Raw genomic sequence first — 15,845 nt, forward strand, 5'->3', positions numbered from 1 at the left:
GTGCCCTGTCCAGTCTTGGAGTTACCCAGGAACTTTATCTAGCTACCGGTTAGGTTACATTTTCATTTATTATGGTTGTAGTAAATTGACTTAGGCATAAAACCCGCATAAATGAGTCAGAAGTTTGTATCTACATAGGAACAAATCATTTTTTCTTAGATTAACATAATAGAACCTCTTTAAAAATCCAAAGCTCTCACACTTTGTGATGATAATATTGAGTATTTAGCCATATTCCTGTAAGGGTAGTTAGCAACAAATTTTCTTTTTTCAACCCTATTAGTACAGTACCACTGCATAGTCAGGTCAACTGCTCAATTGGACTTTCTCCATATATTTCTTTATGAACTATGAATAGCCACACATTTCTTTTGTCCTTGCCTATATTTCCCAACAGCAAAATGTACTGCATACAATCGAAGTTCTTCGATCATACTGCACAGTATTTTATAACTACAGGTGGACAAAACAGTAAAGATTTTGTGGCAAACTTCATAGACCACCAGTTTAACAATATTATCTCATCCAATAAAGGATGTAGAGCAAAGTAAGATCAATTTTCATAATTTATTTTCCATTAATAGAAAGAAAAAAATAAGTTACTGACATGTACAATGATATTGTATCGCTCACTGAGAGATCAGCTATTTACATATTGGTACTTCATCCTAAAAAAAAAACATCCAAAATTTTACGGGAATGAAAAACAAGAGGTAGGCGAGTGACGACATTACTCCTTCTTTTTGGGGAATGACATGTCGTAGAAGAAGCTCAGGCACATGAAGAGGCCCACTGCATTCAAGCCGGCAGTCGCTGCGAACAATAGGGTGTCGACGGGACCACCTTTCAGGTGAATTGGAACGCCGTTGTTAATCTGGAAGATATTGAAAAACATCACTTTCTTCATCAACTAACAGTCTTGCCTTCATCACAAGGCTCAATACTACACAGTATTCTATAAGTTTTATTACAGCTATGACCAGATTTGTGGAATGATCTGCTAAAACAGCAGTGATATCGTTGGATGTTCAGAAGTTTAAACTTGCAGCTAATATTTTTAAGCTGAACAGGCTGACAAAAAGTCTCTCTTCGTAGTTTACGTACAAAGTTTTTATAGTTTATAAAGTGATATTTATTTCAATGTTGTTGCTCTTCTTAAAATATTTTATTTTTCCTTGTTCCCTTTCCTCACTGAGCTATTTTCCCTGTTGGAGCCCATGGGCTTTTAGCATCCTGATTTTCTAACTAGGTTTGTAGCTTAGCAAGTAATAATAATATAGTCTATGTTCATTATTCAAAATTCTAGATTAATACTACATAGTACGTATGTCACTTAAATCTAAATACCAATGTATCATTATTTTCTTTCTTAAACATGAACTATTAAAATAAAATTCAACCCTTCAAAAGCCGGATTAAACACCTCCCAGAAAAAAGAATTACATAATCATAAAAATGTATTACCGTCATCATTATCACTGGCTAAGCTACAACACTGGGTGGAAAAGCTGGATGCTGTAAGTAAATGGACTCCAACAGGGAAAAATAGCCCGAAAAGGAAATAATGATATACACTAAATGAGAAGTAACAAAGAAAGTGCAGGAAGGGAGGCTGAGATGGTATGGAAACCTGATGAGGAGAGATGAGGACCATGTTGGGAGACATACTATGGAAGAAGAAGAAGAAGAAGAGGGACACCAAGAAAGAGATGGAGGGACTGTGTGAGAGGAGACTTACAGGAGAAGGGGATTGATGAGGCAGAAGCGCATAATAGAAAAAGATGGAAACGGCTCATCCGCAACGGCGACCCCATATAAAAATGGGAACCAGCTGGGAAGAAGAAAGACTAAATGAAAAGTAACAAATAAAGAACGTAAAGCATCTTAATATCAGTAACAATGTTAAAATTGATCTGTCATATATAAACTATGATGAGAGATTTATCTCAGCATGTTCAACATCAAAACATAAAACAATACTGTATTATACAATTCAATGCCGTAAGCGAGACATTTTCATTACGAAACGGGACTAATTGTTCACTTTTGCAGCTGAAAATCCGTAGGCAAGTGACTTAGGTGAAGCCGTCCCCGGAACAAAATCTAATAAAATCAAACTTTCAAACAGCTTCTTAGAACTTAGTTCATAAGTTGAGGGCTTTCTGTATAATAATATGACAAATTTGAAGATAATTTGTATTTTTCCTAACCATACAAACCTTAGCTATTTACAAAGGGTATTACTTTTAGCGTAGCTGAAATGGCGAGCCATTAGAATTTAACGAGGGTGTATTACCCCCGCGCTAGTTAGCGGGGGGGTAGGGGAGTGGTAGCTAGCTACCCCTCCTCCCCCTCACACACAGGTGAATACTCACTTTCACTTAGAGGTAGGACTTGTCTTGGGGGACAGGGCTGGCGGGCAAATATGTGTAAATAGCTAAGGTTTGTATGGTTAGGAAAAATACAAATTATCTTCAAATTTGTCATTTGTTCCGTAACCGAAATACAAACCACGCTATTTACAAAGGGTGACTTATCCCTTAGGAAGGGTGGAAAGTCCCCAGCCATACTGGCTTTGGCTTTACCCGGGGACTCAGAATCCGAGTGAGTCGCACTCGAGAAAAGGAGTCCCTGCACCTCACAAGTTCCTTGCACCGCAAGGAACCATGTGGCCTACGTAAGCTTGTGTGTGAAGGAAGAAGTGTGACCCGTCTTAGGCAGTTGACCTGGAGTTCCAGAAGGAACTCTGGGTTAAGACGTTCCCAATACCACCTCGTCAGGGTATGGGGGACGCGACAGTATTGACTCAATACTCGGAACACAAGGAAGCATGGTTTACCTGCAGAGGTTCGAGGTCAGCTATGCAGAGACCAGGATGCTGCTTCCCCGTAGAGGGGATGATGAAGAAAGAAGTAAGGGCCAGACATACTTCTTTCGTTCATGCAGACTAAAACCTGATAACAATGCCCTCAACCTTCTGCTACCTGTCCAAAAAGGAGCCTGAGGTTAGACCAGCTGTTGTGTAGCCACCACAGAGCGATAGAAAACGTATCGAGACTCCTGTGGGTCACGCCCTGCAGGAAGCGGGCTGCGAAGGTCATCAGACGCTTCCAGACTCCAGCTTGTAGCACCTGCGTCACAGAGTAGTATTACTCGAAGGCGAGGGACGTTGCGATGTATCCAACATCGTGCTGTAGGGCGACGTGACGGGGGAGGGTCTGAAGACAGGTCGAGATGAATGTCCTTGAGTCCGGGCTGAAGAGGTATACTGGTGACTCTCCCCCCATGTCCTCCTTGTGTTCCCAAATCGGCTGCAACTGAGGCCAAACTGCAGCTGTTCCCAGCGCTAACCTCTCGATTCCTGTACTGGCAAGAAAGAGAAGGTCTTGGGACATCAGACACAGAATGGAGACTCAAAATCTTGAATGAATCGGACCGAAGGGTCGGGACCCTCAGATTCTGAGTCTAGCCAACAACTCAGGAGCGAGCCTGAATGTTGCCTTCCCCTCTTCCTTAGAAAGGGGGGGAGTAGTAAGAGACCAAGAAGATTGCTCACACACTGGCCGTGGCCAGAGTGAGCAGAAGACCCAGGGCGGAATACAATCCGAGGCCTGTCGTAAAAGGGTCTTGAGAAGATCTCTTAAAGGACTAAAAGTCCGAGCCATGCTCCAAGTTGGAGGTCTTCCTCCGACTAGGGCAGGGACGATCGTAGCTTCGCATGAGCGAGGATAGATCCAGCGGGCAGGAAAAAGTTATTCCTTTAAGCCTGAAGGTCAGGGAAAGGCTGAGCGACAGGCTTCATTGCCAAGAGCGGAAAGGAGTTTCCTCCCGCCGAAAGGCAATAAGACCGTTATTGCTGGAGAAGAGGCCTCACGGGAAGAAGTATATCTCCCACGGCACCAACCACCTTAGACTCTTCACTTTGCCTGGGAGACCCCTGTGGATGACTATCGCAGATGACGCGACCTCCGTACCGCGACTGTAGCGGGTTGTCTCTTCTAGAGGAGGAAGCGTAGTGTCTCCAGGCATGAAGCCGAAGCGACGCCCCGGTTCGGGAGAGATGTCGCAGTGTGGTTGCTTGAGTAGTCTGCGCCGTGGGAGAAGCTCTCCCGGGAGTTCCGTCAGGGGAAGCAGAGGGTCCAGAAACCGTTCTGCACATAGTCCCAGTGGAGCTCTCCCATTGAAAGGTTGACAGACAACCTGGTTTTGTTGAGACCCATTGTCCGCAGACAAAAAGGAGGGAAGACGCAGGCGTCGAAGTTGTCCCACCATCACCGGAATGCATCTTGCCAGAGTCTCGGGGTCTGAGACTGGGGGGAAAACTAGCGGAAGCTTGAGGTTCCAAGCTGTCGCGATCAGGTCCCCCAGACCAACACTTGCTGGTTACCCAAGGTCAAAGACCCCTAGGTACACTCTCTCTATGAGGCTCTGCTCGGATAGTCTGAGAGAGACATTCCCCTGCCTGGAATGAGAGAGCCGATGGTGGAATTGAGAGAATCTCAATCATCCCGATATCTCTACTGCAAGATGTGAAGGTGTGAAAATGCGTCCCCTGCTGGTTAGCATGAAGTCGACACGCAACGGGGCGACTTGGCAGGAGCGGTAGGATCTGAAGAGGGGCCAGACTAAGGCCCTTAAGCCTGCCTGAATGATGGAGAGGTATCCTTCAGGTCTTGACCATAGGCCTGGACCGGAACATGCCCCCCCCCCCCTTTCCTTTGACGAGTCCGAGAACCGCATCAAGAATGTGGGGAAAGGACGAGAATATCCACTACCATCAAGAGGCTCCATAGGTCAACACCCATTGCAGGTTTAATAGTTCCGCTGGTCCCATAGGGCCAGGGAGTCCGGTTAAACATTGCCTGAAGCCACCGGAACTTGGATCGCCCCACATGGAACTTATCCTGAGGCGACCGTTCGGACTATAAACGGGTCAATGAGGAAAGAAGAACTAGGAAACGTTCCAAGGTAGGGCTGAAAACTCTGCTTGACTGAGAACAGGTACTGCGACTCTCCTCAGTCTTGCCACGGTGAACCGAAAGGAAGGCTCGGAGGATGTGGTAACAGAATCTGGCGTCCCCAGGTGGTCACCCATCCAAGTACCGACGTTGCTTAACCTCGCTGGACGGACGAGAAGCGGGGTTTCCAACGTGGTAAGGCGGTTGACTCAATATCATGGCCAGATACTCCAGATGTTGAGGCAGAGGAAGAGAAGGCTCCAAGCAAAATACCATGAGCCCACACTCATGGTCAGCATTCGGAAGCTTTTCCCGGCGCTGAATCAGGTCGAAACCCGAGCCTACCGGAGTTGACCAGCCCTCCAAACAGCAGAGGAGGCGGAAGTCTGCACCTGAGCGGCCAAGAGGAAGGCAGGGAGAGTTCTCTGGGGAAACAAACCTGCTATGCCACGGCGGGATAGCCACACTGCATCATAAGCAGGAATACTTGCAGTTTAGGCTGAATTCGACGAGCACCCTGGAAGATGGATGGAATGGAAACTGAAAGTACCCGTCCTTCCGATCCAGGGTTAAAGGAGTCCTGTCGCCTCGTTACCAGTCTGATCGATTCTGCTGGTCTACGCTGGCCGAAGTTTGTTCGACAAACTTGATCAGGGCTGAGAGGTCGACTATGGACGTCCCCTCTCAGATCCTTCCTTACAAGAAAGGATCGACTGAGGGGGCCGGGGGTGAAGCCGTCGATGATCCTAAGGAAGACCTTCGCCTAAGGTATGGATCATTCTGCCCAACCGGGCAACTCTGCTGATGCTATGGCATAGAGGTTCAGAGACACTGAATTCGCTGACAGAGACGGCAGGCGCGATATCCTTGGCTACTCACAGAGATTGTGCGGGAATGGGCATCGGGAAGCTGTCATTCGGATGAGTAACCTTAAGCATCCTCCCGGCGAAAAAACCTGCAATCCTAGAGTTCGTGAACTCCTTTTAGGACTATGCCCCCCCCGGGGGAGTCTCCCGTGCCATCTGTTCCTGACAGGAGGAAACTGCAATTGGACACCTTGTCCCAGTTGTCGTAGCCGATAACTTAGGCCGACGTGGTTGAAAGAAAAGGGAGCTGGAGCCCTGCAGAGTCTGGAAGAAAGCGCCTTGGAGGAGTGAAACCGGAAGTCGATTTACTCCGCACAGCAGATGTTTAAGTCTCTGTCCTTGGGCAAAGACAAAACTCTTCTCAAGGATGGAAGGGTGTCTGAGGTCGTTGACCTCCACAGATGAGACACCCGAAGGAAGCCTTCAGTCAGTGCGTCCAGATGGTACAACATCGAGCTTGTCCGCAAGTAGATACTTAACGACGAAAGGCCAAGGTGCCTGAGCTCGAGAGGAGGAAAGTACCCTTGATCTTCCTGTAGCTTCCTTGAACCAAACCTCGGGCCGTAACCGAGGAGGGAAAGAACCTGGTAAGCTCCCAGAGGAAGAGGTAAGCAGTCACCCCTTGTCCGATGGAGAAATCTTCAACGGAAAGCCCCCCCGCCAAAAATCCTTCCAGGGCGGGAGAAGGAGAGAGTACTAGTGCAGGAGAGGGGACCCTCGAGACCGACCTCTTGGGAACCAACTTCGCCCTGGGGGAAGTCACCACGAAGTCCACTCCTCTCTTTCTCTTCAGCGTAGGAGAGACAGCCGCTGGTTTGTTACCCTGGCCGGTGAGTGCTGGTTTCATAAACCTCATTAACGCCCGTGCCAGCGGATCAAACCATGTCTGCTGCTCCAAGGACACAGAGTCCGAAATCCTCGCTAAGGTGAAAGGGATCGGGCGATCCTTTGGAGAGGACACGACGGTTCCTGCCTGAAAAGAAGGTGGGAAGAATGCTGTACTGACCTGTCTTCGTCCTGCACTACCAACCTGTGCTTGGATGGAGGTGATCCCGAGTGCCGCCTAGGAGCACGCGTCCCTGCTGCTACCACCGGCTGTGGAATTCGCCGCGAACTATGGTCGCGCGAGGGCGAACGGTCGCGCAAAGGCGAATGGTCGCGCGGGCGCACAGGCGAGTGGTCGCGCGGGCGCGCAGGCGAGCGGTCGTGAGGGCGCGCAGGCGAGCGGTCGCGAGGGCGTGCAGGCGAGCGATCGCGCGGGCGCGCAGGCGAGCGATCGCGCGGGCGCGCAGGCGAGCGATCGCGCGGGCGCGCAGGCGAATGGGCGTGACGGCGAGGGATCGTGCTGCCGCGTAGGTGAAGAAGATCGCTGGCGGTAAGCGATGGCGAGCAGCATGTGTAGGTGAATGATCGCGTGATAGGGTGCGATGGTGATCAGCATCCGCAAGAGGGCGATCGTTCAGGGTTGTGCGATGAGGAGCAGCATGCGAAGCGGGCAATCGTTCAGGGTTGTGCGATGGCGAGCAGCATGCGCAGGTGAATGATCGCGTGAAAGGGTGCGATGGTGATCAGCATCCGCAAGAGGGCGATCGTTCAGGGTTGTGCGATGAGGAGCAGCATGCGAAGCGGGCAATCGTTCAGGGTTGTGCGATGGCGAGCAGCATCCGCAGTTGAGGGTCGCGCGATGGCGATCAGCATCCGCAGTTGAGGGTCGCGCGATGGCGATCAGCATCCGCAGTTGAGGGTCGCGCGATGGCGATCAGCATCCGCAGTTGAGGGTCGCGCGATGGCGATCAGCATCCGCAGTTGAGGGTCGCGCGATGGCGATCAGCATCCGCAGTTGAGGGTCGCGCGATGGCGATCAGCATCCGCAGTTGAGGGTCGCGCGATGGCGATCAGCATCCGCAGTTGAGGGTCGCGCGATGGCGATCAGCATCCGCAGTTGAGGGTCGCGCGATGGCGATCAGCATCCGCAGTTGAGGGTCGCGCGATGGCGATCAGCATCCGCAGTTGAGGGTCGCGCGATGGCGATCAGCATCTGCAGTTGAGGGTCGCGCGATGGCGATCAGCATCCGCAGTTGAGCTAGTAGCTGGCGAACCATGTTCCTTCAGAAGTGTTGGAGAACGTTGGCGTGCCAGCTGTAACACACGTGGGCGATCCGGAGATCGCTGGCGAGCTGATGATCGCTGACGAGCTGACGATCGCTGACGAGCTGATGATCGCTGACGAGCTGATGATCGCTGACGAGCTGATGATCGCTGACGAGCTGATGATCGCTGACGAGCAGAAGGCTACGCGTGGAAGCCCGCGCAAAGAAGAAGAGTCCTTGACCCCGACCTGAACCTAAGTTCTAGATCGCGAGGGCGAACGTGGGCGCACAGGGCACGTAACAGGAACTGCAGGGAAGATCATCTGAAAGCGCTGACGAACAGGAGAGCGCTGACGAACAGAAGGGCGCGCAGGGAAACCCTGACACGCAAGGGAAGAACCCCCGTGGGGGCAACCCTTTGCCCCGAAGGGATCGTTGTCCGCCGGGAGACTGATGTCCGTCGGAAGACCGCTGTCCGTCGGGAAGACCGTTGTCCGTCGGGAAGACCGTTGCCCGTCGGAAGACGAGATTAGACTGCTGTCCATCTGCACCAAGACGGAAGATCGAGAAAAAGAAGTTGTAGGCTGCAAACGGAGATTCAAAAAGGCGCCTCAAACACCCTTATAGGGAGATGAGAGGCCCTTACGACGAGGCGGACGGAGGGCCTTACGGCGAGGGAGGCCAACAGCAACAGCAACAGAAGAAACCTCCGAAGAGGAGTCTCTATGAGTGTACTCTCTCGCGAACGAAAGAGAAACACTTCGTGGAAGAGACTGGTCAGCCAGTGACCTAAAAGGGGCAATCCTCCGAAGAGGAGCTCCTGCAGTTGCCCAGCCCCTTGAGCGAAACTGCAGGTGCGACCGCTCAGCACCAAGAGCATAGTCGCACGAAAAAAAAAAAAAGGCAAGAGAAGAACCCCCCAAAAGAGGAAAAGCTCAAGCCTGGACAGGAAAAAACTTCCCTCGGAAGGAAAGTTATCCGCCCAAGGAGGCAAGCCTCCTGACTGTTCTAAAATGAACTGGAGAGCTGTCCGTCGACACGGGAGTACTACCAGTAGAAGGAGACACGCCCCTGACGACAATACAAGGGGGAGGCAGCAACAGCCGAATCCCCAGGACTCAACCAGACAGCTCACACCGTTGCTATATTACAGAAACGAACTAGATCGGTAACTGTAAAAAATAAAACAAATAATATTAGTACACATTCATTCCCCCGGGAAGGCTCCGAAGAGGAATCCCGAGGAAAAGGAACAAGAATTACACAATAGGCACGTGCCCTCACAACCACTTACACTCGCGGAAGGAGAGCTGTAACCAAAACAGAATTATAACAATTATAATTATGTAACTATGTAATTATGTAATTTAAAAATGAATGAACACTAAAGAAAAAAACGAAAACCCCGAAAGGAATCGTTCTACAAGCTGAAAAATTAACAACTACAATTAGATTCATAAACTAATTGAGACAAAATGTACGGCGTAGCAACCCCACCCACACGGGAAGGAAGCTACAAGGGCGTAGTAAAACATAGTAAAAGGGTGAACGACCTCAAGAGAGAGAGAGAGAGAAAGACCGAAGTCAAACTCGATCGCAACCCATAAAATTAGGCCGTGGTGGCCTAACTGCCGAGGCCTCCACGTAGATATCGTACACTACACCCACACATCTGAAAAGGAAACTTACTTATTTCTATACTCAAATATATATACAAACATGAAAACATGTTTACATATATATTGAGTAAAAGAAAAGTAAGCGATTAAGTAAAGACAAAACAGACAATGGCTGCCAAGCGAGGACCAAGACAGAGACGTCTGTCACAGTCCGAGCCAAAAGTGAAAGTGAGTATTCACCTGTGTGTGAGGGGGAGGAGGGGTAGCTAGCTACCACTCCCCTACCCCCCCGCTAACTAGCGCGGGGGTAATACACCCTCGTTAAATTCTAATGGCTCGCCATTTCAGCTACGCTAAAAGTAATACCCTTTGTAAATAGCGTGGTTTGTATTTCGGTTACGGAACAAAGACAATTTGCATACAAAGTTCTTCACTGAGACTAGGGTAAGATACAGTAAAAGTAACGTACATAAAACACGAACACTAATTACCTGGAAGTATTGCATCTTGGAACGGATTTTGGAATAGCCCCCGTGGACCTCGGTCCTTCCCTGACGAGCAACTGTGGTGCTCAGAGTGCGCACGAGAGCCTGTAAGAGTCGAGAGAGAATATGAGAACGATAACGAAGATTTTAAAGGTTCTTCAAACTTACATCAGTACAAAAAGTAAACAACTTGCCATGTTTTGTTATGTCAGGTGCTGGCTTACCACAATATTTTTACCCGTATATATTAAGATATAGGTATCATTTAATAGTTACCAAACATTTACACTTTAAAATTTTAACCCTTTTACCCCCAAAAGGACGTACTGGTACGTTTCACAAAAGCCACCCCTTTACCCCCATGGACGTACCGGTACGTCTTTGCAAAAGAATGCTATAAAAATTTTCCTTTTTCATATTTTTGATAATTTTGAGAAAATTCAGGCCTTTTCCAAGAGAATGAGACCAACCTGACCTCTCTATGACAAAAATTAAGGCTGTTAGAGCAATTTAAAAAAAATATACTGCAAAATGTGCTGGGAAAAAAATAACCCCTTGGGGGTTAAGGTTTGGAAATTTCCAAATAGCCTGGGGGTAAAAGGGTTAATATAAACAGCATTTTCTTAACCTCATTGTTACAAAAATATTTTTTCACCCTGATGATAATGAGATATTAATTCAACTCATTTCCAAAACTCCCTTTTGCCCTAGGAAGCAAAAGTAGTTTATGGGCAGGTACTCTTGTTATTTCAAATAGGCACACGTTATGGTGTCTTGGGTAAGGACAGAAACTGAGGCCAGGGGTATATGGACATTAGGAAGGGCAATTTTTCTTATACAATATCTTAGTTGGGTTGTTGAAGCTGTAACTAAAAAAAATTTTAATTAAAAACTTACACGAAAATAAAATATATATAGTCAATTTTTTTTAGTGAGGCATATTTGAACAGACTCGCAAGGCCGCCCTTTTAGCTCGGATCAGTTTCCTGATCGCTGATTGGTTGGACAAGATAATTCTAACCAATCAGCGATCAGAAAACTTTTCCGAGCTAAAAGGGCACCGCTCCGAGTCGGTGCAAATCTGCCTCATTAAAATAAATTGAGTATAGTGTAAGTTGTTGCTGTAAATTTGGCGTATTAAATATCAAAATCCATCCAATCTGAATAATACAACTGTAGAATTAATAGCAATACACAGCAAGATATAGTATTTCAATTTCTTGCCAAATACTCTTAGAATATTTTTTCCCTTGTTTCCTTTCCTCACTGGGCTATTTTCCCTGTTGGGGCCCCTGGGCTTATAGCATCCTGCTTTTTCAACTAGAGTTGTAGCTTAGCAGTTAATAATAATAATATATTTTTTCAATTGGATATCTTATCCATTATTCATTTTAAATGCTCTATTCTGCATGTCTTTTAAACCAACTATTTTGAATACCATAATCTATAGTTAACAGCTGCTCCTAACCTTGATATCTATTTGCATTAAAAATTCCCTTGGACTCGAACCATTCTGTATTTAACTAAAGTTTATACTTTTGTGTCTCTTTTCTTGCCCAGTCTCCTACCTCCACATCTACTAACCCAAGGTATGTCCCCAACAAAAACCAATTCTAAACTGTACTACTATACCTTGATACTCATTTTAGAGATTTGCTTATTACGATCATACCATACAAATGGTCATTTCCAAACTAGAGGGAATAAGAAGTATATATTTATGGGAGTTTTGAACGGTTTAGGGAACTCTTGTAGTTAGTTGGGAAAGACTGGGTATATATTTAAGGGATTTTGAACTGTTTAGGGAACTTTTATAGTTAGTTGGGACAGACTGGGTGTAAAATTAATACTGAAAAATCACACTTTAAAATGGAAAGAAAACACAAGACATCATCTAACCTAGGGTTCGCAACCTAACCTAACATAGGAGCCATATTGCGACCCCCCTTAGACCGCCATATCCTTAGCTTACCCTAAGACCGAGTCTCGTTTCAAAACTGGTTTCACTATTAGCATATTAACACTAAATTATAAAACTAGCTTCATAGGGTGATTAAAAAAGAATAACCTTATTTTATGATAAAAAAATATTTCGTAAGTAAATGTATGAATGGGAATGAGGGAGTGGGTGTTTGAAAGATCACATTTCCCAGTTTTTTTTATAATTGTCACGTGACGCTAACAGACCCTGCAAAAAAAAAATGGCATCACAGTTTGTGATTATTTTCTCTGGGGGTTTGTAAAAGGTAAAGTCTTTGTTCCGCCATTACCAATTGACCTGGAAAACCTAAAACACTGAATAACAACAGCGATCAATTCAGTTGATCCTGCTGTGCTTCAACGTGTTTGGTAAGAATTCTCATATATTGATGTTTTTCATGCTGCAAGGGGGCCCCATATTGAGCACTTGTAACATGTGAAATAAAAATTCTCATATCGTATTGATGCTGTTCGTACTGCAAGGGGAGGGGGGAGGGCATATTGAGCACTTGTAACATGTGAAATAAAACTTGACTGTTAGTAGAATACTTGTATTATAAGGTTCATTTTTTTCTATTTTTCCTTCATAAAATATTTAATCATGAAATAGGGTCATTCTTTTTTAATCACCCAGTATTTCAGACATTATAATAAACTGCCAACTGAAATGAAGGACCTAAAGGGAGCAATTGAATTTAAGAAGAAACTAAAGACATTACTTTTCACAAGATCATATGATTTGGAAGATGCTACAATCAAAGAATTGTATAAGATATAATGAAAATGTTTCGTTAGATAATTGATATGGACCCGCCCGAGAAGTAGTTCACTCGACTTCAGTGGAGGGTTGGATTTAAACCCAAAACAAGTAAACAAGTACAGTAATATGAAAGTCTATGCCTCTCCTCACGAACTACATTAATCCTCGCCTATGATGAAATTGATACAGAAAAACTTACTTTTCAAGGTTAACAAACTAGGAAATAGGTCCTAAAAACCAAGTTTCCGAAGGAAAACCGGTTACGACTTACTTTATAGTTTAAGCTAAGGTCCCTTCAATAGGGATTGAAGGATAAAGATAAGAATCGTAGATCAGGTCACGTGGGGAACCTTGGCTCGGGTTGTAAACTTGTTCAAATAACTTTTCAAAACTAGTTTTACAATTGCAACTTATATTATTAAAATGAGATTAACCAGCCCAATGAGTCAAAGCTCGACTCCATTGTAACTTAAAGAATTTTAAAACTATAATTTGAAAATTAAAGATTTTGAGAAGTGTGTAATTGGTTGGGTCGCAGATTTTTTTGTACGCCAATATACTCAAACTCGGCTAACACGCGAAGCACAATGTACCACTTCCCAGAACAGCGGAGTAATAAAATAAAGTTTAAATGCAAGTGTAGCGAGCCATGGCAGAGTGAATAATTAGCGTTAGTTCGTTTAACCAACACACTCGTAGATACAAAAAAAGGAGCCTTTGTATATCAGCGGCCAGTTCCTCACACTGATTATAAAATGGATATAAACTAACTTAAACTTTCCCCCCTAAACTAACCTACATGCCGTGTCCTTACCTACTTACCTAACGAGGGGGGAGGCTGACGCCCCGTGACCCCCCCTTACACTGCCGTATTCTATGTTAGCTGTAATAATACATACAGGTGGCCGCTATCGTACATACACCCCCAAAAAAATAAGGGTGACAACGGACACAAATAGGGAGAATTCTCGTTTTCTATGCGAGCACCAGGCCTGGTGAATCAATGATCTACACACGTACCCGGATTTCAACCAAATATTTATCAGAAATACCAAAAGTACCTACAAATACAGTACAGTCCACCAAAAGTTAATATTACAGTAGGGTCCCACCTAGCGCCATTACATAGGAGCTTAATGTTTTTATTTTATCACGAAAGCGAGCGCACGGCGGAGCAAGAACTATTAGATTCCGGTAATATTCCAATAGAGTTTTTGCTCGGCATTGTGCGAGCGAAAAAGAAAAATTATCAAGCTACTATGTACAGTAGTGGCAAGCAGTAATGGCGCTGGGTGGGACTCTACCGAAATATTACCCACCAAAAAAACCATCTTCATTAGGGTTACTATACTATAACTTTCCTGAAACCTGAACCTAGCGCATATATAGAAATACAGTTTGAATAATGGTTTGAGCGTTTCATTTCAATAGTTAAGTTTCATTGACGGCAAAGTGGAGTAAAATTTCAATCCCGAGACCAGGACTCTTTAAAATTTTAAATGATCTCTAAACCCTCAAAACAAAATTTGATATATCAATGCTAATAGGCTACGCTGACACCATGCAACCTTAATTTCAATGGTTTTAGTGTTATAGAAAAATATCCCACACAAAATGACCAGCATCAACGCCTTCCGCTGTCCTGTAGCCTATAGAGGGATAGTTATTGTTATTATTATTATTATTCGGCTCCTCACCTATCCCTCTCCTTATATTCCTAGACTGGGTTAAGTCTGTTAGGGGTGCAGACATCTAAGGTTATCTACTGATACGTCCCTGATTATACACGATATCTTAGGATAGACGTTCCAGGGGTTAGAACCCCGTGATGCCTGACGGTAATTCTCTTGTAATATCACTCGCAGAAATATTATACAGTAGGAAGCTGCCGGAAGGAACTTCCATCAGGACATGGTTATGTCACCCAAAAATAGATTTATCCTACATCAAAATCCGTTTATTACTTGCTAAGCTACAACCCTAGTTGGATATGCAGAATGCTATAAGGTCCAGGGGGTCCAACATGGAAAACAGCCCAGTGAGGAAAGGAAACAAGGAAAATTAAAATATCTTAAGGAGAGAAATGGACAGAACATTTTACTTAGTAAATAAATATATATAAAAAAAACGCTAAATTACTGACACTACTTAGTAAATATATAGAAAAAAACCTAAATTACTCGTAAAATCAGACTAAATAAGACTCAATGATAATTAAGAAAGACCAAATTGGTATTCTCGTCTGCCTAGCCACCGTAAAACCGAGCTTCTAGGCATTATAAATAATGTAATCTGAACGTCAAATATGAACAATAGATGTAATTAGATTATATCAAAGAGCCTAAAGGCTTTAAATAAGAAATAATTGATTTTTAAGCAAGGTATATTGAGCCGGGGTTTAGGGAATCAGCTGATTGCATCACCGAAATCACTACGCCACCCAAAACAATTTAGGTCAAATGACGTTTATAAAACCTGTGGAATAATTAAATGCTTAATATTTAGATAGAATAAACCATTTTCTTTCTTGTGATATGATAAAAACTTGATAATTCTCACCCGAGTGGCGTTCATGATGATAAATTTGGTCGGGATCTCGAGCGAACGGTGGGCCTGAATGTGGAAAGTGCCTGGTTCCGTTCAGGAAGTGTTTATAGCTCACAAAGTTACAAGGTGACGAACTTGTTCGGGTGTTATAGCCTCTGGCTTTGGATTCAATAAATAGCTAAATTAATTCTAAAAGACATCTTTCAGAGTTTTAAATGCATAATTTTTAATTAAAAATAAATATAATTTATAATTTAAACACAACACTACTCTTTTACAAAGTTATACTTATTAGAATTTTTATAATAGAAGTCAATAAAACAGAATAAAAAAGCTTACAGGGTGACAAACTTGTTCGGGTGTTATAGCCTCTGGCTTTGTCTTCGATATATTATTAATTAATTCTAAAAAACATATTTCAGACTTGAAAATGCATAATTTTTAATTAAAAATACGTATTATTTATAATTTAAACACAATATTACTCTTTTACAAACTTATAATTATTAGAATTTTTATAATAGAAGTCAATAAAACAGA

At 44.5% G+C, this 15,845-nt stretch overlaps 1 protein-coding gene across 1 annotated transcript; it reads right to left on the reverse strand.

Moving 5' to 3' along the window:
• Nucleotides 1-553: 553 nt before the first annotated feature.
• LOC137653794 (cytochrome c oxidase subunit 7A, mitochondrial-like) lies at nucleotides 554-15,420 on the reverse strand. Its single transcript, XM_068387443.1, has 3 exons — nucleotides 15,318-15,420; nucleotides 10,025-10,123; nucleotides 554-874 (listed from the first exon to the last, which is right to left on the reverse strand). The coding sequence occupies exons 1-3, from the start codon at nucleotides 15,330-15,332 to the stop codon at nucleotides 731-733; spliced, it is 258 nt and encodes an 85-aa protein (XP_068243544.1). The 5' UTR covers nucleotides 15,333-15,420; the 3' UTR covers nucleotides 554-730.
• Nucleotides 15,421-15,845: the final 425 nt, after the last annotated feature.

This window comes from Palaemon carinicauda, chromosome 14, assembly GCF_036898095.1.
Source record: "Palaemon carinicauda isolate YSFRI2023 chromosome 14, ASM3689809v2, whole genome shotgun sequence".
NCBI lineage: Eukaryota > Metazoa > Arthropoda > Malacostraca > Decapoda > Palaemonidae > Palaemon > Palaemon carinicauda.